Source organism: Crotalus tigris, unplaced genomic scaffold (assembly GCF_016545835.1).
Source record: "Crotalus tigris isolate CLP2741 ecotype Arizona unplaced genomic scaffold, ASM1654583v1 scf7180000018322.853269, whole genome shotgun sequence".
In the NCBI taxonomy this organism is placed as follows: domain Eukaryota; kingdom Metazoa; phylum Chordata; class Lepidosauria; order Squamata; family Viperidae; genus Crotalus; species Crotalus tigris.
Window position 1 is genome coordinate 3841 of NW_024096942.1, and position 21998 is coordinate 25838.

At 44.0% G+C, this 21998-nt stretch overlaps 1 protein-coding gene across 2 annotated transcripts in view; it reads left to right on the top strand.

Annotated features, from left to right (window-relative positions):
- Nucleotides 1-7353: 7353 nt before the first annotated feature.
- SCARB2 (scavenger receptor class B member 2) overlaps nt 7354-21998 on the top strand; it is a 39509-nt gene continuing 24864 nt past the window's right edge. The window contains exons 1-5 of one of the 2 annotated variants that reach the window (XM_039350310.1): nt 7354-7828; nt 9732-9889; nt 15914-16061; nt 17652-17840; nt 20485-20576. In XM_039350310.1, the coding sequence (XP_039206244.1) occupies nt 7712-7828; nt 9732-9889; nt 15914-16061; nt 17652-17840; nt 20485-20576 (704 nt within the window). In that variant the 5' untranslated portion in view covers nt 7354-7711. The remainder of the gene's footprint in view (nt 7829-9731; nt 9890-15913; nt 16062-17651; nt 17841-20484; nt 20577-21998) is intronic. The other variant, XM_039350312.1, reaches the window with a different exon arrangement.

The following is a 21998-nucleotide window of genomic DNA, read 5'->3' on the forward strand; positions in this document are numbered from 1 at the left end:
TGACCAATTTTTGATTTTCTTTGCTCTTTTTTCTACCATTTTTGTTGTTATTACTAGTTCTTTCATTTCAACTTCTGTTTTATTTGCATCCACCTCTTTTAACCAAGCTGCATCCTTGTTGTATTTCTTTGGGTTATCCCATATCTGCTTCCAGAATTGCACTGTTTCTTCCTTGTCAGGTACTGACTGATTCCTTGCAGTTTCTCCATTGATGGATTGGTAGAAACGTTTCTGATTGGATTGAAATTGGAGGTTCTGCCTATAGTTTGCAATTCGAGCTTCATATCTACTGATTTTCCTGGCTATAGCTGTTATTTGTTGCTTTATTATTTCCAGTGCTTCCTTGATCTTCCTTGTTTCTAAGTGGTATTTCTTGATTAGGTATTCTTTGGTCTTCTTGTTCTTCAGCTTCTTTTCTTTCATCTGTTCTAGCTTGCTTGCATGTGATCTTAACTTGCTGATCTTATTTTCTAGTCTAACCTTCCATTTTTGTGGTGCACTGTTTGTTTGTTTTTCTTTTTTGTTGATTTTACATCCCAGGTATTCTGTTATAACTGCAGCTGTGCTGTACATTAGTTGGTTTGTTTCTTGCAGTGAATTGGTGCTTATACTTGCTATTGCAGTACTTGCATCTTTTAATGCTTGTGCTAGCTGTTTCTTTGAAACAAGCTTCAATGCAGGCAGCCTTATTCTGTTGTTTTTGTGCTGTTCTAGATGCTCAGTTATTCTTTGTTTCAATTCTTTTATTTCTTTAGTTAGAGGGTTTTGTTCTTCCTGAGGAAGAGGTGCCTGGTTTCCAAATGAGAACAGTTGTATATCTCTACTGGATTCTTTCACTGCCAACTCCCCCTGGTTTGCCTCTACATTCTGAATTACTTCTTGTAAGGCTTTGATTTCTTTGCCCTGGGTAAACCTTTGCAGTTCGTCCAATTCTGTTTCTGTAAATACTTTATTTCGTGTTATAAATCGGCGTTGATCTGCTAGTCTCTGTTCTGTTATTTCTGATTCTGGATGTTGTTCTTTCCAGAATTGGTGCATTCGTTTTAGATATCCTCGTCTTGTTGGACTTGATCTGTAGTAACAGATCATTATTTCTTTGTTTTCCATCACTGTGTATCTGCGACGGGTAAACACCTTTTCTTCCAGTAGTTCTGCAGCTGCTGGCCCTGGTTGCTCAGCCAACAGTCCTGAGTCCTGTAACCCATTTTTCACCAGATATCCAGGAACTCCAATATCTAGTGCGGACCTTGTTAACCCGGGCGACGTCCGAGCCGGTATGGCATTCTGAAATTTACGTCTCACCATATTTTTTATGGGAGAGACACTCTTTGTCTGACTCCTCTGATGAGACCTGTCCAGTATGGTTGAACCTCTGGCATAGCTCTCATCTTCCTCAGAGTACACAAGCCCCACAACCACGTCAAGGTAGTGCCTCACTGGGGGATTATTATTATTATTATTATTATTATTATTATTATTATTATTATTATTATTATTATTATTATTATTACTGAAAGTAATAAAAATGGAATAAAAGTCTAATAAGTAAACAAATTTTCAGAGGCTCAGGAACCACATGAGAACATGGCCCTCTCTCACTTTTTTTTTTGCAGGATCTAGAGCAGTGATGGCGAACCTTCTAGAGATCGAGTGCCCAAAATCTGGCCCTGTCCCCACTCTACCCCCTGCCCCACCCCGCCTGCCCGCAGGGCCATTCACTGCCTCCAGGGCCCGCCGCAGATTGCCCAGGCAGCCCAGCAGTGCTATGGCGGTTACACCCTCTGCAGCATCAACTGTGCACGATGGGGTATGAGGGCAGAGTCTTGTCTACGCTGCCTGGCTGCCATGTCATTGGCTGCACTGCTCTGCGTGGGTCACGCTCAGGGGCGACTCTCCTTCAGGGGGGCTGCTGGAGAGGAGGGGGTCGCGGGGGGAAGCAAGGCTGGGGCAATGGCACGTGTGCCCACAGAGAGGGCTCCGGGTGCCACCTCTAGCACCCGTGCCATAGGTTTCGCCACCACTGATCTAGAGGCTACGTGAAAGCATACCCCATTCTCACACAGCCTCTGCAACCACCAAAAATTTCACAACAGGGCGTGCTTTTGGGAACAGATTTTGTCGGGTGTTGGTAAATGCTGGCATGTTGCCCAAATCTTATGGTGTGTCACCTTTGATACATATGTCGTGGGTTGAACATCACCTGCACTGGAGATCACTGGCAAAAGCAAAATAAACTGGAAAAGGTTGGTATTATTAGTCCCCAGTGGCAGAAAATAATGTTAAAATATTGCAAGTTTGTCCAAAACTTCCTAAATGACTTCCTGGCTTAGATCAGAGGTGTTCAACCTTGGCAACTTGTGGGCTTGCGGACCTCAACTCCCAGAAGTCCCCAGCCAGCCATGCTAATCTAACCCTTAGATTAAGATTGAAAACTCAGTAATTGGAGCCGTGGTGGGATTCAATATTAGCCGTGCAACTAATTTAAGAACTGAGGTGATTCGCTTAATAGCTGTGTCAAGAAAGGTCTTACAATGGGGCAAAATTCACTTAACAAATGTCATTTTGTGAGATTATGGAGATTCTCACTCATCCAGGTCATGGGTGTCCTAACAGTGTTTCCCAAACTTGACAATTTTAAGGCATGAGGAATTCAACTCCCAGAATTCCACAGCCAGCAACGCTGGCTGTGGAATTCTGGGAGTTGAAGTCCACATGCCTTAAAATTGTCAAGTTTGGGAAACACTGTGATCTAAAGAGGCTTTTTCAAAAGGCAACTGGACTCTGTTTTTCCTTGAAGATGTTTTGCTTCTCATCCAAGAAGAAATTTTGGGCTCAATTTTGGCCATAAATAGAGGATTATCTGTATTGCCGACTTAGCTATGGATGAATATTAATGCAATTCTCATTAGCATCAACAATTCACTTACTTTGCTGGTTTCCAATCTGCGATCTCTTAAGTCTGGATCCATTCCAATGGAAAGAAATAAATTTACAATACATGAGAGGCATCATGTATTTTAAATGAAGACGCAATCAAGACAAATATGCAAGACGACAATAAATTACAAATAAGGGTCTTCATGTATTTCAAATAAACTACTATCATTCAGCTGCTCTAGCAATTCTGCTGCAAGGAATCAAAAATTGTGCTCAGCATTATCCCAAACTTCCTGTGCACTAAATTCTAAAGCAGTGATGGCGAACCTTTTACAAACCAAGTGCCCAAAATAATATGAGAATATTTCTATGATCACTATGCTTAGATGGAATTCCAGTCGAGTCTTATAAAAAATATGAGTGTTACTACAATGAATAATGTTGGATTCCTAGTAAGTAGTAGAATATGAAAGAAGGAAAATGTAAATAAGAAACAATGGGGCAATAAGGACAAATATTTCAAAGAAGAAAGATGGGGGAAATGTAAAGAATAGAAGAGTACTGTTACAAACTGCTGTTAACAAAAAAGGATATATTACGTGTGTACGTGTGTAATGTTTGTTGTGTTTTGTTTTGTTTTGTTGGTTTAAAATAAAAAAAAATTTAAAAAAAGAAACAGAGTGCCCAAACTGCAACCCAAAACCCACTTATGTGTTGTCGAGTGCCAGGTGGTTATGGCCCACTGGGTGGGCGTGGCCCATTGGGTGGGTGTGGCTGCAGTGATAACGGCAGAGTGGGTGGGACTAAAAAGTTCAATCAATCAATTCCAACCTTGCAAGATCTTTTTTTTTTTCCTGAGAAGTTGAAATGGACTGATTGATTGAACCGTTTTGGGGGTTTTTTTGCACACGGCAACGGAGGCCTAAAGCGAAAAGGTTTTATAAAACCCCGCTGAAGGCCTAGGACTGGGGCGATGGTGCGCGTGCCCACAGAGAGGACTCTGAGTGCCGACTCTGGCACCCGTGCCATAGGTTCGCCACCACTGTTCTAAAGCAATCTCATTTCTTCATAAATATTTTAAAATTAAAACGTTAAAATAACTTTTTAAAAATTGGATTAAAATTAAACACCAGAAGAATGCAAAAACTCACCAATGTATAAAGAAATACAACTTTAAACAATGTGTTTTTTTTAAAAAATCTAATAAAATAAGAAACAAAACTGAAAAGGTTATTATTTGATTGCTATATGCCATCCAGTTGCGATTTGTGAGTGAGCAGCTATGTAAACTCCCTCTTCTTTGTGGCAGCCCCTAAGATATTGGAACACTGCTAACATGTCCCCCCTCGTCCTTCTCTTCATTAAACTAGAGATACCCAATTCCAGCAACAGTTCCCCATATTGTTTTAGCCTCCAGTCCCCTAATCATCTTTGTTGCTCTTCTCTGTACTCTTTCTGTACTGGAGCAGTATTCCAAGTGCGGCCTTACCAAGGCATTGTAAAGTGGTATTAACACTTCACGTGATCTTGATTCTATCCCTCTGTTAATGCAGCCCAGCACTGAGTTAGCTTTTTTGGCAGCTGCAGCAGACTGCTGGCTCATATTTAATTGATTGTCCACCAGGACTCCGAAGTCCCTCTCACAGTCACTACTATTGAGCAAGGTACCCCCTATACTATACCTGTGCATTTAGTTTTCTTGCCTAAATGTAGAACCTTGCTTTTTTCACCTTTGAATCTCATTTTGTTAGATAGCGCCCAGTGTTCAAGTCTGTTCAGGTCTTTCTCTTTTCTTGTTTAAAATACTTAAAGTGGGTTTGGTTGCAAATGTGCATGGTTTTATCAGTCATGTGTAATATTAGTTTTTCCGATGGAAGTGTCTGTGGAGTCAAAATGGCAGCAGTTTTAGAAATCCTTCGCTTATGTGGACAATTGAACATTTTTAAACCAACAGCCATTATGAATTAGAAACGGAGACAGAGCCGTATCAACAGACAAATTCCTTTTCAATTAATTTGCAATCTGGATCAGGAACTGATTTTGACCCAGAATCAAAAGTGGTGAGTGAAGTTTCCCAATAATTTCAAGAGAAAGGAAAAGGTCTTATTTCATCCTTGTAGTGAAGGGCAAATTATGTTCTGTGTGCAAAGAAAAAGAGGAGGCAACTATGCCAGCCAAATTTCCTTTTTTCTTCTGTTTCCAGAATGCTTTGCTTCAAAACTTTATTCTGTTCTTCCCTTTCTCTTAGACATACATGAGATAACAGCTGGGAGAGGGAAAAAATGAGGAAATAAACGTGTTAAGCAATCTCACATCTTTGCTTGTTCTCAGAAGCCACTTTCAGCCTCCTGCGCGGTTGGTTTTTGGTAATTTTTTAAAACCAGAGATAACTCCATATTCTGGTCTGTTTCATGTACTTGGGTTATTGCCACATAAGCAGGGAGGTTTATTTGAGACAGGGTGGTTCAGTGGGAGGGCACGGATGCCCGCTGCATCTGTTGAGGCACATACAACTGAAAGCAAAGGTGGTTTTGAGTCAGACCCTCACTTTTTCCTGTTTTATCATTTTGCCATATTCTTAAGAATTCAGAAGTCTGGGTCCCGCTTTACAGCCTGGGATTGTTCTAGCGAAGGTGTGGCTTTAATAGCATTATGTCACATTTTAATGTTTTTAACAAGCTTCTCCTTTCTTTCCTATTGTTTACCTTTTCTCTTTCACCATTTTGCAAGCAGCTGATTTTTTTAAAGACAGGGTCTCTGCCCTCCAGCTTCAAGGACTGTGCTACTTCAATCAACAAACAACTGAATCATATTGCTGAAGACCTGGCTTTTCGCCCCGTGCACTGGGATAAGATTGGATAATTGCACTGTCATGGTGCTTGCTAGGTCTGTTGTTGCTTTTAGTATTTTAATGTGTTCAGTGTTATAATTTTAATAGGATGTTTATGTCTTGTTATAACTCAGAGTTGGTTGCATAAATGAGGGGGGGGGAGAGAGAGAGAGAGTGAAGAAAGGAAGAAGAAAGGCAGGAAGAATATGGGAAAGGAGGAAGGAAAAAAGAAAAAGAAAGAAAAGAAGAAAAGAAAGGAAGGAGACAGGAAGGAGAAAAGCAAGAATATGGGAAGGAAGGAAGGAAGGCAAGAAAGGAAAGAGAAAGTCAGGAAGAATATGGGAGGGAAGGAAGGAAGGAAGGAAAAAGAAAGAAAAGAAGAAAAGAAAGGAAGGAGACAGGAAGGAGAAAGGCAAGAATATGGGAAGGAAGGAAGGAAGGAAGGAAGGAAGGAAGGAAGGAAGGAAGGCAAGAAAGGAAAGAGAAAGTCAGGAAAAATATGGGAGGGAAGGAAGGAAGGAAAAAGAAAGAAAACAGGAAGGAAAGGAAGGAAACAGGAAGGAGAAAGGGAAGAATATGGGAAAGAAAAAGAAAACAGGAAGAAAAGGAAGGAAGGAAACAGGAAGGAGAAAGGGAAGAATATGGGAAGGAAGGAAGGCAAGAAAGGAAAGAGAAAGGAAGGAAGAATATGGGAAGGAAGGAAAAAGAAAGAAAACAGGAAGAAAAGGAAGGAAGGAAACAGAGAAAGGGAAGAATATGGGAAGGAAAAAGAAAGAAAACAGGAAGAAAAGGAAGGAAACAGGAAGGAGAAAGGGAAGAATATGGGAAGGAAGGAAAAAGAAAGAAAACAGGAAGAAAAGGAAGGAAGGAAACAGGAAGGAGAAAGGGAAGAATATGGGAAGGAAGGAAGGCAAGAAAGGAAAGAGAAAGTCAGGAAGAATATGGGAGGGAAGGAAGGAAGGAAAAAGAAAGAAAACAGGAAGAAAAGGAAGGAAACAGGAAGGAGAAAGGGAAGACTATGGGAAGGAAGGAAAGAAAGGAAAGAGAAAGAAGGAAGAATATGGGAAGGAAGGAAGGAAAAAGAAAGAAAGGAAGAAAAGGAAGGAAGGAAACAGGGAGAAAGGGAAGAATATGGGAAGGAAGGAAGGAAGGCAAGAAAGAAAAGAGAAAGGAAGGAAGAATATGGGGAGGAAGGAAAAAGAAAGAAAAGAGGAAGAAAAGGAAGGAAGGAAACAGGAAGGAGAAAGGAAAGCATATGGGAAGGAAGGAAGGAAGGAGAAAGGCAGGAAGAATATGGGAAGGAAGGAAAGGGAAGGGAAGATATAACCTTCAGCAAAGCAGCCTCCCGGCAAAAGAAACCCATTCCCACTTATGCGAGCAGACGCGTGCCCTCACATGCAGCTCCCTCTCCCCCCTCCCCCCCAGCCTCCCTTAAGCCAAAAACCTCGCCCTGCCTTAATTGCAGGCAAAACCTGCCCAAAGCCCAGCCAGCCCGTGCAGAAGCGCTGCCTGCTCGCCTTTCCAGGGCGCTCCAGCCCAGCTTCCTTTCCTCCCTTTGAGCTGGCTGGAGGAAGGTGGGTGTGTGTGTGTGGGGGGGGGAGAGAAATCTGCAAGCATGCCAACTGGGGCGGCGGGTGGGGCCGGAGGAGAGCCGGAGCGAGGAGAGGGGCCAGGAGGACGCGTGACCAGCTCACCCAGCTGATCCAGGCTGAGCTCCTCCCGAGCGAGCGAGCGAGCAAGCGCGCAGGCCGGGTGAGGCCGAGGCAGCTTTGGAAAGTGAAAGCAAGCATCGGGCAAAGCTGAGCTCCGTTTCCCGGCTTGCCTCCGCCCCTCGGAGCCGGGAGGCGCCCCTTTGGAGAAGGAGGAGGAGGAGGCGTCACCACCCCACCCCGCGCTTTCTCCCGGGCTGGGCATCTTTGCGCTGCTGAGTGGCCGAGCGTTTGCTCCCTTCTCCTGGCCTACTGCAAGTCCCCGGACTCCGGCGAGCCTCTTTCCCAGCCAACGATGAAGCGGGTCTGCCTTATCACGCTGGGCATGCTGGCGCCGGCCTTCCTGATCGCCGGCATCGCCCTCCTGGCGGCCCACACCATGGAGAACCTGGTAGACGCGCAGATCAAGCAGGTGAGAAACGGGGCGCGCATCTCCCGGGCTGCGATCCCCGGCGGGGGGGGGGGTCGTCTCCTTTGGGGACTGAGACTTCTCTTCCAGCCCCCCCCCCCACACCCATCCGGTGCCCGCACGTGAGAAAACTCCCGGCTCTGCGCCCTGCTCCCCACGATCCCTGCAAATGCGTGTCCGGGCTCTTGGTTGCAGCCACTCCCTGCAGGGCCCCTAACCGCTCTTTGCACCCTGCTTTTCTCGGTCACCCTTCAGGGTGGCACCTTGCAAAACCGAACTTGTGAATGCGGGCTTTTCTTTTTTTTGAAATTGATGCGCCTCTCCAGAGGCGAGAAAGCCCACGCGTGCAGCAACGTGACATTTTCACGGCGAAGAGAAGGGTCTCAAAGCAGCTGTTTGTGAGGGAAGCAAATGCATCTGATGCACGTTTAGGGCAAGAGTGGGAAAGAGCTGGGATTGGCATCGGCCCAAGCAAAGCGACATTTAATAATTGGCAGTTGCGATAAAGATCTAATGGATTAACTTAAGATATGAGAAATCCAGGTATGCATTGTACAAACGAGTCTAGAATTTGTAGTTTCAGGTGCAAACATGCCTGATTTGCCCATACGGACCCTAGCAATTTGTGCCAAGATTTTTTTTATTTATTGAACATGCAGTTCCGGAGTTAATTGTCTCCTTCAGCCATGATATTATTTCACTTATTAAATCAGGTTATAATTATTTTTTAGTTTAAGCAAAGAGCAGCAGAGAGCTTTCCAGAGATGTAACTGTACAAAATAGTTCACAAAACCTGAAACGTGATTTTCCCCAGAGATTGTAAACTACACCCTCTTTTTGTTGATATCTTAGCCTACAGTGAAGCCACCAATGGTTGTTTGGCTGAGTTCATGATTCCAATCAGATGTCATAATTAGTTCCTGAGTGCTCCCTTGTACGGAGAGCAGTGGGACTGTCACATGCAGAAAATTAAAAGTATCTAGAAGAAAAAGAAGAACTTATTTCTGATGAAAGAGAATATTTGTAGCTTAGGGTTGAACTGTGGGGGCCTTGGTGCGCTCTGAGCTTGGCTGTTTTCTTGAAGACGTTTCATGACTCAACTAGGTTACAACATCAGTGCTAATAGGGAGTGCGGTTTGCTCTCATTTTATATACTAGTGGCTTGGCCTATTAGTGTTGGTGGGAGTAAATTTGATAGTTCTTTGATTGGGCTGTTACAGCTTTCAGACAAGTAAGCTAAGTATAAACAACAGCCCAATCAAGGAATCACCATTACTATATAAAATGATCAAATGACCAAACTCTACTCCGTTACTAGCACTGATGATGTTATCTACTTTGGTAATGAAACGTCTGCAAAAAACCAAACAAGCTCAGAGAACACCAAAGGCCCCACAAAAGCTTATTCCCTAGTGAGGTTTGTACACAGAGTCACAATGTGTACTTTTCATAGATCTCTTTTCTCACTGCTGCATTATAGTCTTAGAAATATGGATATTATCAAAATGTTAGCAGGGTTCCAATATCTCAGGGGCTGCCCCAAAGAAGAGGGAGTCAAGCTATTCTCCAAAGCACCAGAAGGCAGGACAAGAAGCAAGGGAGGTAAACTACTCAAGGAGAGAAGCAACCTGGAATTAAGGAGGAATTTTCTGACAGTGAGAATAATTCATCAGTGGAACAACTTGCCTGCAGACATTGTGGGTGCCCCATGTTTGGAGGTTTTCAAGAGGAGATCAGACAACCATTTATCTGGAATGGTAGAGTCTCCTGCTTCAGCAGGGGGTTGGACTAGAAGACCTCAAAGTTCCCTTCCAGCTCTGTTATTTTGCCTTCATGCTCAATTGTATTTGCTGCTTTTGCTAGAATTTCATTGCTTTCTTTTTTCTTTTTGATTTTTCTTCTTTAGGGATCAGTCCTAAGAAATAATTCGGAAACTTTTGAATACTGGGAGAATCCTCCAATACCCCTTCTCCTGCAGTTCTATTTTTTTAACTTGACTAATCCTTTGGAAGTGCTTCAAGGGGAAATCCCTATTGTCAAGGAAGTTGGCCCCTACAGCTACAGGTAATGTGATTGCCTTCATTTTCAACCTGATAACCGGGGATTTAGTAGAGAAGATTTCCAAAGGAAAATTCCTAGGAAGGGATGGAAAATTTGGAGGCAGTTGTGAGTTTCTCTTTCCCAAAGAAAAGAGCTTGCAATTTGCAGTAAACTGTAGAGATGGGATTTGTACAAAGCATGCTTCTAGCCCTCATGAATGTAGGTGGTGAAGTTGCAGGGAATAGATGGTTGAGAATATCCCTCGACTGAGGGATCGCATCAAGATCGTGAGAAGTGATAGTACCGCTTTGTACCACATTAGTGAGGCCACGCTTAAAATCCTGTGTCTAGTTCTGGTCACCACAATACAAAAAAAAATGCTGAGACCCTAGAAAGTGTGCAGAGAAAACAACAAAGATGTTCAGGGGTCTGGAGGCTCAACTGTGTCATGAACGGTTGAGGGAGCTAGATATCTTTAGTCCAGTGTTTCTCAACCTTGACAATTTTAAGGCATGTGGACTTCAACTCCCAGAATTCTGGGGGTTGAAGTCCACATGCCTTAAAATTGTCAAGGTTGAGAAACACTGCTTTAGTCTATCAAAGAGAAGAACTAGGGCAGGGGTAGGCAACCTTGGCTCTTTTATGACTCGTGGACTTCAACTCCCAGAATTCCTGAGCCGGCATAGCTCAGCATGGAAACCTCTCCATTTCTCCTCAGCATGGCTGGCTCAGGAATTCTGGGAGTTGAAGTCCACGAGTCATAAAAGAGCTGAGGTTGCCTATCCCTGGCCTAGGCCTAGACCACTTTATGACTCGTGGACTTCAACTCCCAGAATTCCTGAGCCGGCATAGCTCAGCATGGAAACCTCTCCATTTCTCCTCAGCATGGCTGGCTCAGGAATTCTGGGTGTTGAAGTCCACGAATCATAAAAGAGCCAAGGTTGCCTGCCCCTGAACTAGGGTGACATGATAGCAGTGTTCCAATATTTGAGAGGCTATCGCAGAGAGGAGGGGGTCAACCTATTTTCCAAAGCACCTGAAGGCCAGACAAGGAATAACAGATGGAAACTGATCAAGGAGAGACTCAACCTAGAAATAAGGAGAAATTTTCTGACAGTGAGAACAGTGGAACAGCTTGCCTTCAGATGTTATGGGAGCTTCATCGCTGGCAGCTTTCAAGAAGAGACTGGACTGCCATCTGCTTGGGCAGGGGGTTGGGCTAGATGACCTGCAAGGTCCCTTCCAACTCTCTTATTTTAACTGTCCCCTTGTACTTGAGGGGCTGTCACAGAAAAGAGGAGATTGACTTATTCTCCAAAGCACCAGAGGACAGGACAAGAAATAATGGGTGGAAGCTTGTTAAAGAGAGATCCAACTTAGAAGTAAAGAGAAATTTTATGACGGTGAGAACAATCACTGGAATGGCTTGCCTCCCACAGTTGTGGGTGACCAGCTCAAGGTTGACTCAGCCTTCCATCCTTCCGAGGTGGGTAAAATGAGGACCCAGATTGTTGGGGGGCAAGATGCTGACTCTGTAAACCGGTGCTGTAAAACACCATGAAGTGGTATATAAGGCTAAGTGCTAAGTGCTATTGCTATTCTCAGTAACCAGAAATGGAAAATACACTGTATTTTCAGAGCTGGTTGTGATTTCAACGGGAGCCAGAGAGGAACGAATGAACATACTCAGTAGTAAATAAAGCCTGCGCAATGTCCCATGTTCAGCCCTTGGTACCTCTTAAGTCTCCTGTCTGAAATCCCGGAGAGCTTCTTATGTTGAGGCTCCATGCCCGCACACCGATTCAACCCCCTTCCCATTCTGCATTCCCAAGCAGACATTCCCAAGCGTGATAGCTGAGAATATTCCAATCACGAATATTTGTGCAATCTCTCCCTTGCTTATATAGCATTTTCCTGGGAATCAGGGATAGTTGCCTCATTGGCTTCAGCCTTTATGCTTTGCCTGTCGCAATATATGCAAGGTGAATTAATGTGGCGGTTCCTTATGAAACCGTCGTAACTTCCAGATCCAAATCAAGGGTGTGTATGTGGGTGTACATGTTGGCTGTGCTCAAGCTGAGTCCATTGATTGTGTGGCTGGTTTGTTTGTGGCATAATTTGCTTTGCAAAGCTCACCATCTAGGTTTGTAAACCCATGGTTTATAGCTTAGCACCTCTGTGCTAAGCTATAAACCATGGTTTACAAACCTAGATGTACTTTCAGCAGCCCTCTCCCCCCTCATACACACAGACCAAGCTTCCTGAGATCATGCTTCCGAAATTTAGCTGCCAAATGATGAAATACAGAGAGTCCTCGACTTACGGCCACAATTGAGCCCAAAGTTTCTGTTGCTGAGCGAGACCTTTGTTAAGTGAATTTTGCCCCATTTTATGACCTTGCTTGCCACCGTTGTTAAGTGAATCACTGCAGTGGTTAAGATAGTAGCATGGTTGTGAAGTGAATCTGGTTTCACCTTTGGTTTTGTTGGTCAGAAGGTGGTAAAAGGGGATCACAAGACCCCAGGACACTGCAACCGTCATAAGTACGAGTCAGTTTGCCAAGCATCTGAATTTTGATCATGTGACCCTGGGGATGCTGCAACGGTCATAAGTGTGAAAATGATTATAAGTCACGTTTTTTTCAGGGCTGTGGTAACTTTGAACTAAATGAACGGTTGTACGTTGAGGACTACCTGTATTAAGAAAATTCATATGGCTGCCCAACTAACACATGGTGACTCCGGGTAGCTTAAAACAGAGGTCCCCAACCTCCAACTGGGCCGTGGTATGCATGCCAGAAACCAGGCCGCACAAACAAGCAAAGCCCCATCCACGGGATGCAGGCAGCACACGAAACCACGTCTCCTCTGGTCCACGGAAAAACCTCTCCCCACAGAACTGGTCCCTGGTGCCTAAAAGGTTGGGGGCCTCTTGCTTAGAGGAATAAACCCCCCATTATAAAACTCAGTAAGCTCCTACCCTATCGACAACAATTAAACAAATCACTTGATGAGCTCCTTATCATTCGGGGGGGCCCCAGGCCTGTAAGCAAAATCTTTTAAAAAATAACAAAGTGCATCAAGCATCATTTAAAAAAAAAAATGGAATTGCAGATGCTGGTCCCTTAGACCAGGTATGTCCAACCTTGGCAACTTTAAGACTTGTGAACTTCAACTCCCAGAATTCCTCAGCCAGCCAGGGCTGTGGAGTTTCTGGCTGGCTGTGGAATTCTGGGAGTTGAAGTCTTAACAAGTCTTAAAAGTGTGGCCAAGGTTGGATAACCCTGCCTTAGATTTTGCCTATCCCAACCAATTGTGGCCTGTTTATCCAATCACGGTGAAGAAAGTGTTAGGTTTTGTGCATTGTTCAGTTTTGTACATTGTGTGGCAGACAGATGCAGATAGTCCTCAACTAACCACCACAACTGAGCCCAACATTTCTGTGGCTAAGTGAGACCTTCGTTAAGTGGGTTTTGCACCATTTTGCGACCTTTCTTGCCACAGTTAAATCATGGCAGCTGTTAAGCTAGTAACTCAGTTGTTGTGAATCTGGCTTCTACATTGACTCCGCTTGTCAGAAGGTCACAAAAGGTGATCGCATGGCCCCGGGACACTGCAGCCATCATAAATATGAGTCAGTTGCCCAACATCTGAAATTTGATCATGTGTCCATGAGGATGTAGCAAGGATTGAAAGTGTGGAAAATGGTCATAAGTCACTTTTTTTTCAGTGCTGTTGTAACTTTGAATGGTCACTAAACAAACTGTTGAAAGTCGAGGACTACCTGTAGAATGCTTTTTTGCTCATAGTAGGGCATAGCTTTAGTATTGCTGTTCATCTCTGGGAGGGAAAAAGCAAATAATTCTATTAGAGACTTTAGTAAATCCCTAAGTGTTCCTCGTTCTCCAGATCAGCGGTCTAATTTAAGACAGCTTTGTCTGCTGGATGGATGCCTGTGCAAATTTTCTTCAAGTAGAGGACGCCAAGGCAGCCATGCCAGTTAAAAAGGACAGACGGCCTGTGGCAATTAGGAAAGCTTTTTAAGCAGCGGCAATGTCTTATTTTGTAAACTTTCCCTACCTTGTTCGGTTATCCTGGTTTGTTCTGGCTTGCCAAGACAGAGTCAGCCTGAATTTCAATAGGCACTGCAGGGAACTGAATTTCCCTTTGTATTTGCAAGCTTAAATAGCTCTTTATGTAGCTTTATTTGCTTGGGTTGCTTTGCCTTTGCAGAACGCTGAGATGACTGCATTCTTTGTCAAGTAACCTTCCCTTCGTTAGCTATGCAGAATAAATAAGCAGCAACACTTTGCTGTATTTGCTCGGTCTTTTTTTTAAAAAAAATATTTTCTTTGTCCTGTAGCAAAAGTTACAGACGGGGAGAATAAACTCATCCAGAATTTCACTTAACTGTGATCATTTCCTCCACAAATTTCCAAATGTTAACCCAGCCTTTGTCGTTCCTGCTTTTGGAAAACCTTGGGGCTAGGAAGCTACATTCTTTTAAAATGATATTGTGTTCAGGGGAACAGCCTGGGCTTGTTACTGTTGTTGACATAATAGAAAATACTTCTAGCTCGACTTTTAGATTTTGACTGTACTTTGTTCTCCAAGCTTGTTTCAGTGTAATTTCTGAATGTTTCATTACCAAACTCTAAAGCTTCCTCCTTCTGTTATGCATTCAAGAAGGACAGTGAATAATATTTATATGTCTGAAATGATATTAGGCAGGGGTAGGCAACCTTGGCTCTTTTATGACTCGTGGACTTCAACTCCCAGAATTCCTGAGCCAGCGTGGCTCAGCTTGGAAACTCTCCCTTTCCCCTCAGCATGGCTGGCTCAGGAATTCTGGGAGCTGAAATCCACGTGTCATAAAAGAGCCAAGGCTGCCTACCCCTTGTCAGGTAATGTCTGCCTACATATGTTGTATATAGTATGTTTTAAATGTGTGTTAAGTATGTGTACACTTTGAGAGGAAGCAACTAAATTTCATTTTTAATGTGTGCCATTGTGCCCAAAGGAAAAAATGACAATAAAGGTTATGTAATTAATTAAAGTAACATCATCAGTGGAATTTTCTTATCCTATTCTCCTTAACTTATAAATGTCCTGTGTGCCAGTGGGGTCAGTTGGTGGTATGATTGGTTGTTCGTTTGGAGCTATATTTGAATTCTGAGCAGCTGATTGGTCCTCTTGTTGATTGACAGTTCGAATGGTCTGGTTTCTAACTTATTCATATGCTGGATCTAGATCAGTATGCTTGTTAATTGCTCTTTTTCTGGAATACCATGTTTCATGTTTTATTATCGTATTTTATCAGCAAAGTTGAGCAGAGATTTTTAAAAGCGGTTATCCTCTGTTGAAAAACAGCAGCTTCAAGACTCCCCTTTTATTTAATGGATTTATTAAATTTTTATCCTGCCTTTATTACTTTTACAAGTAACTTAGGGCAGCAGTCATACATAATACCCCTTCCTCCTATTTTCCCCATAACAACAACCCTGTGAGATAGGTTGGACCTAGAACAGGGGTAGGCAACCTTGGCTCTTTTATGACTCGTGGATTTCAACTCCCAGAATTCCTGAACCAGCATGGCTCAGCTTGGAAACTTCTCCCTTTCCCTTCAGCATGGCTGGCTCAGGAATTCTGGGAGTTGAAGTCCACAAGTCATAAAAGAGCCAAGGTTACCTAACCCTGGCCTAGAGAGAGAGAATGGCCCAAAGTCACTCATCCAGTTTCATGCCTAAGGCGGGACTAGAACTCACAGTCTCCTGGTGATTGGCCCAAAGTCACCCACTGCCTTTCATGCCTAAGGCGGGACTAAAACTCACCATTGGCTTGTGATTAGCCAGGCTGTCTGTGGAATTCTGGGAGTTGAAGTCCATTCATCTTCCAAGTGGCCAAGTTTGAGACACACCGATTTAAAGCGAGAATAGAGATAGAATCTGCAGAGAAGACTTTAACATTCAACTTTCCTTAAGAGTTGAATTTTATATGACTTTAGTTTGCGGTAGAAAACTGCATTTTTCCTCTTGCTCTTTTTTGTCAGGGAGTGGAAATGGCGACGGGATGTGCACATTCTGGAGAATGGCTCAAAAGTGTCCTCTTTTCAGCCAACCTCTTACTACTTTGAGCGAGAGCTGTCTGTGGGTGACCCGGAAGTGGATCGGATCCGGACAGTAAACTTGCCTGCAGTGGTAAGTCTTGAGATTTGCAACTGGGTAGCAAAATGAGATGCCCCCCCCCCCCAAAAGACTTCATGTGATCTATTGGGTTGACTTTGATTCTGGGCTAAACGAAATCCTTGTTTGGGAGCATTTTGCTTATTGATTCAAAGCTCTGTTCTGGTGTATTTGAAGTTGGAATAAAACTGATTTGTAACTTGTGTTCTGCAAAGCTGTAGACGGGCCTTTTTCTATGTAGAAAAAGGAGGAAAAGAGGTGGACTTATTCTTCAAAGCACCAGCGGGCAGGACAAGAAATAACAGGTGGAAGCTCATTAAAGAGAGAGCCTATCTGGAGCTAAGGAGAAATTTCCTAACAATGAGAACAGTTAAGCTAGAACTAAGGAGAAACTTGCTGACAGTGAAAACAATTAACCAGTGGAACAACCTGCCTCCAGAAGCGGTGAATGCTCCAACACTGGAAATTTTTAAGAAGAAACTGGACAGCCATTTGTCCAAAATGGTATAGGATTACCTGCCTGAGCAGGGGGTTGGACCTGATGACCTCCAAGGTCCCTTCCAACATCATCATCATCATCATCATCATCATTATTATTATTATTATTTGCCTTTTGAAGTTCTGGGTGCTCCAGCACTGGAGGTTTTTAAGAAGAGATTGGACAGCCATTTGTCTGAAATGATATAAGGTCTCCTGCTTGAATCCAGGGTTGGACTAGAAGACCTCCAAGGTCCCTTCTAACTCTGTTATTCTAAGTAGCAAGAGTTCTTGTAACCTCAGTTCTGTAATGGGCATCCTTTGCAAACAAATCCACTCAGTGATGTGAAGACCTTCGCTCCAATTCTACAACCAGCTTCCTTGATGTGAACTGCAACTTTTTAAGCTGTGGCTAATGTCCTTTTTAACCCTTATAGCTTCAGTTCTCCCCATCAACTATATTTTTTGTGTTTTTATGGAATACCTGATAAATGCAGGTACTCTTTGACTTATTGAGCCCAGGTTTTCTGTTGTGAAGCAAGACAGTTGTTAAGCTTGAGTTTTACCCTATTTTACGACCTTTCTTGCCCAAGTTGTTAAGTGAGTCACTGCCATTGTTAAGTTAGTAACACGGTTGTTAAGTGTTAGCTTCTTTTTCTCAGGGATACCACTAATGGGGAGAAAAATACAGGCAAGCCTCGACTTCCGTCCACAATTGAGCCCAAAATTTCCATTGCTAACTGAGACCGTTGTTAAGTGGGTTTTGCCCCACGTTACAACCTTTTTTTGCCACAGTCGTTAAGTGAATCTCTGCAATTGATAAGTCAGTTACACAGTTGTTAAGTGAATCTGGTTTTCCCCACTGACTTTGCTCGTTAGACGGTCGTAAAAGGTGATCACCTGACCCCGGGACACCACGACCATCATAAATATGAGCATCTGAACTTTGAGCATGAAGATTGCACGAGGTTATCAAGTGTGAAAAACAGTCATAAGTCACTTTTTCCAGTGCCGTTTTAACTTTGAGCGGTCACTAGATCAACTATTGTAAGTCGAGGACTACCTATAGCCAATACATGCCTATTGTTATAGATAACAATAACATCTTTTTTTTCCCCTTGATGTCAGGTGGCCATGAATATGGCTCGTAGAACGCCTTTCACTTTTCCTGCAGAGCTGATGCTGCTGGCTTACCAAGAGGACATGTTCACCATCCATACAGTTGATGAGATTTTATGGGGATACACGGATAAGTTCCTCAAGGCGGTGAACAAGTTTTTCCCTGAGGTCGATCCGATTTTCGGCTATTTTAAACAGGTAATATGGTTGTCGTCAAGGGTAGATTGGCTCCTTCTCATGATCTTTGTTTTTAGTTGGTGCACCTTTTCCTTCACCGGCTGCTCCCCCCCAAAACACCGAAGCTGAAATATGTTGATTTGCACCAAGGATCGTAGTCACGTTCCCAATATATCCTTTCCTACATGTAGTCTTAGATGTTCCTTTTCAGAAAAAAAAGATAAAATAAGGGAATTTCAGCCAAGAAAACGTGTGACCCTGTGGAACTCAATTCCCCTCACCTCTTCTGCCTTCTGGGTCATCTACACAGGTAGCCCTTGACTTACGACCACAATTGAGCCCAAAATTTCTGTGGCTAAGTGAGACTTTTGTTAAGTGAGTTTGCCCCATTTTCTTGCCACCGTTGTTAAGTGAATCACTGCAGTTGTTTAAATTAGTAACATAGCTCTAGCAATATTACTTAGACTTATACACCGCTTCACAGTGCGGTGGGGGGCAATATGTGGTTTACAGAGTCAGCATATTGCCCCCCAAAATCTGGGTCCTCGTTTTACCTCACCTCGGAAGGATGGAAAGGCTGAATCAACCTTGAGCCGGTGAGAATCGAACTGCTGGCAGCCGGCAGTCAGCAGAAAAAGCCTGCAGTACTGCATTTTAACCACTGCGCCACCATTGCTCAATCTCTCTTAACATGGTTAAGTTACTATTGTTGACTAAGGACTAACTGTATCCAGTTCAGCAGTGGTTCCCAACCTTTTCGGCTTGGCGACCCGGCAGGGAGAGGGGAGGGGGGGGATGGTTCTGTGCGAATGGTAGGCATGTGCGCAAGTGTGCTCAGCTCCATTTGCCGTCCGCCACTCACGCAAATGGAACTGCGCCCTTGCCCGCTGCTTGCACGGCCCAGTTCTGAATGGGCTACAAGCCCAATAGTGGGCCACGGCCTGGAGGGTTGGGGACCCCCTGCAGTACAGCTTTAGATTATTTGTTCCATTGAAATCCTGTGCTACCCTGCGAATATGGAAATGCTATTCTAGGCAGTCTTGAGAGATGAATATTGCTTGAGGATTGCCACCCCTGCTATTTTTTAAACACGGCAGTGATTAAAACATGCTGTGCTGGCCCAATATCCTATGACTCCAATGTCTCCTAGATATTCGGCTTATTAGCATCTCATTATTGCTCCCTGTCTCTTTTAAATGAGAATAATCAACAGCAGCCCTTTCAGAAAGCTGATTGCCGCTGTCTTTTTTTCTTCAACGTTTTTTTGTTTTGTTTTTTGCCACTAAAGAGGGCGGAAAAAAAGTCCATTCACAGTTTGCCAGTCTCCTTTTGGCACAGGATATATTGTAATGAAGCAAAACAAAGTAGGTGCATTAGACTTCCAGGAAGTTTATGACAATTTTAAGAGGGTTTTTTTTTTTTAAAAAAAAAAATTGCCACTGGAGAGAAAAATAATCTCGAGGCCCAGTTCTGTGACCAGCCACTTGATGGGCTCCAAATCATTCTGGAATCTCCAGCTCATTGGCAGAACCATGTCCTCAGGCCTTTGTGAAAGAGTGTCAACCTGGGGACCAATTTTATCTCCTCAGGGATGTTTCACAGGGAGGGAGGGAGCCACCACCGAGAAGGCCCTTCTTCTTGGTCCGGCTAGCTGGACCTCCTTCAGAGAGGGGACTTGTAACATTCCCTGCCTCCCCGCTCTGGTAGCTATAGCCGGGAAAAGACAGCCCTTCAGATAACTTGGTTCCAAGCCATGTAGAGCAGGGGTCCTCAACCTTGACTTGTGGACTTCAACTCCCAGAATTCCTCAGCCAGCAAAGCAAAGCAAAGCTGGCTGAGGAATTCTGGGAGTTGAAGTCCACAAGTCTTAAAGTTGCCATGGTTGAGGACCCCTGATTGTAGAGCTGGGAAGGTGACAGCCAGCCAACCTTGAACTGGATCCGGAAGCAAAATATATGGGGGAGGGGGTCCCTAGACAATTTTAAGGCATATGGACCAACTCCCAGAATTCCACAGCCAGCAATGCTGGCTGTGGAATTCTCGGAGTTGAAGTCCACATGCCTTAAAATTGTCACGGTTGAGAAATACTGAGCTAGAATCATCTGGAACCACTGTGAGAATACAGATTGTGGTTCAGGCTGATTGTTTATTGGACAACCTGAAAATTTCCCTTTTTTTTTAAAAGCAAAATTAATCTTAAAAAAAAAAACAGCACAAAAAAAATGGTTCTACATTGGCGCCCATCTGTGGAGGACTCCAAATGTTTAATATTTGCTGGCTGTGGAATTCTGGGAGTTGAAGTCTACAGGTCTTAAAGTTGCCAGGGTTGGGGACCCCTGACTTAGGATGTCGAAGAAGAGCAGGCAGCTGGAGGGCGGAGCCAAATGTGCCATCAGTTTAGAGTCCTTGTGTTACCACAAGACCACCCGAGACCAGCCCCTCCCTTGAATTCCGTTGACCCTTCTCCCGCACCAATTCTGCAGTGGCCATTTAGTTGACCAGATTTTTGTACATAGGCTTCAATAAATCGTTAATGCTGCAACCTACCTGAATGGTCCTCATCCTTTGCGTCTAATATGTGTACACTTTATTCCCATTTGGAACCATTTGGAAAAGCTGCCTGAAAGTAAAAAAATCTTTTCTTGCATTTTTTTTTCCTATATAGATGAACGGGACCGATGATGGTGAATATGTCATGTTATCTGGAGAAAATAACTACCTGGACTTCACAAGAGTAATTGAATGGAATGGCAAAGAGTAATGTTTGTTTCTTCTTCTTTTTTCCCTTCACTGGTGTCCTTATATCTCTGTGACAGTGCACGTTGTAATTCTTGCCTTATATTTTAATTCATTCGTTTGATTTTTTTTTATCCCGCCTTCGTTATTGTTTCTAAATAATTCAAGGTGGAAAACTTCCCTATTGCGCCTTCCTCCTCCTATTTTCTCCACAACAACAATCTTGCGAGGTAGGTTGGGCTGAGGAGAGTGACTGGCCTAAAGTTATCTAGCCATTTTTCATGCCTAAGGCAGGACTAGAACTTACCGTCTCCTAGTGATTGGCCCAAAGCACTCAGCCAACTTCCTTGCCTGAGGCAAAACTAGAACTCACCATCTCCTGGTGATTGGCCCAAAGTCATTCAGCCGGCTTTCGTGCCTAAAGTGGAACTAGAACTTACTGTCTCCTAGCGATTGGCCCAAAGTCACCCAGCCGGCTTTCATGCCTGAGGCAAAACTAGAACTCATCATCTCCTAGTCCAGTGATGACGAACCTTTTAGAGACCGAGTGCCCAAACTGCAACCCAAAACCCACTTATGCATCGTCGGGTGCCGGGTGAGTGTGGCCCATTGGCTGGGTGTGGCCAGTTGGGGTGTGTGGCCCATTGGGTGGGCGTGGCTGCGGTGGTAACGGCAGACTGGGTGGGACTAAAGAGTTCAATCAATCAATTCCAACTTTGCAAGATCTTTTTTTTTTCCCCACAAGAAGTTGAAATTAACTGACTGTTTGAACCTTTTTTTTTTTTTTTTTTGCACACGTGGTGGAGGCCTAAAGCGAAAAGGTTTTATAAAACCCAGCTAAAGGCCTAGGACTGGGGCAACGGCGCGTGTGCCCACAGAGAGGGCTCTGAGTGCCGCCTCTGGCACCCGTGCCATAGGTTCGCCACCACTGTCCTAGTCATTGGCCCAAGTCATCCAGCCAGCTTTCATGCCTAAAGTGGAACTCATAAATCTCCTGATGATCAGCCCAAAGTCATCCAGCTGGCTTTCATGCCTAAGGCAGAACTAGAACTCACTGTCTTCTGGTGACTGGCCCAAAGTCACCCAGCTGATTTTCATGCCTAAGGAGGGACTAGAACTTACCGTTTCCTGGGGACTGGCCCAAAGTCACCCAGTTGGCTTTCATGCCTAAGGTGGGACTAGAACTCACAGTCTCCTGGTTGCTAGGCCAGTCCCTTAATCCCTAGAGCAGGGGTGAGCAACCTTGGCTCTTTTATGACTCGTGGACTTCAACTCCCAGAATTCCTGAGCCAGCATGGCTCAGCTTGGAAACGTCTCCCTTTCCCCTCAGCATGGCTGGCTCAGGAATTCTGGGAGTTGAAATCCACGAGTCATAAAAGAGCCAAGGTTGCCTACCCCTGGTCTAGTCTAATGAAGAGAAGGACTAGGACGTGGTAGGCAACC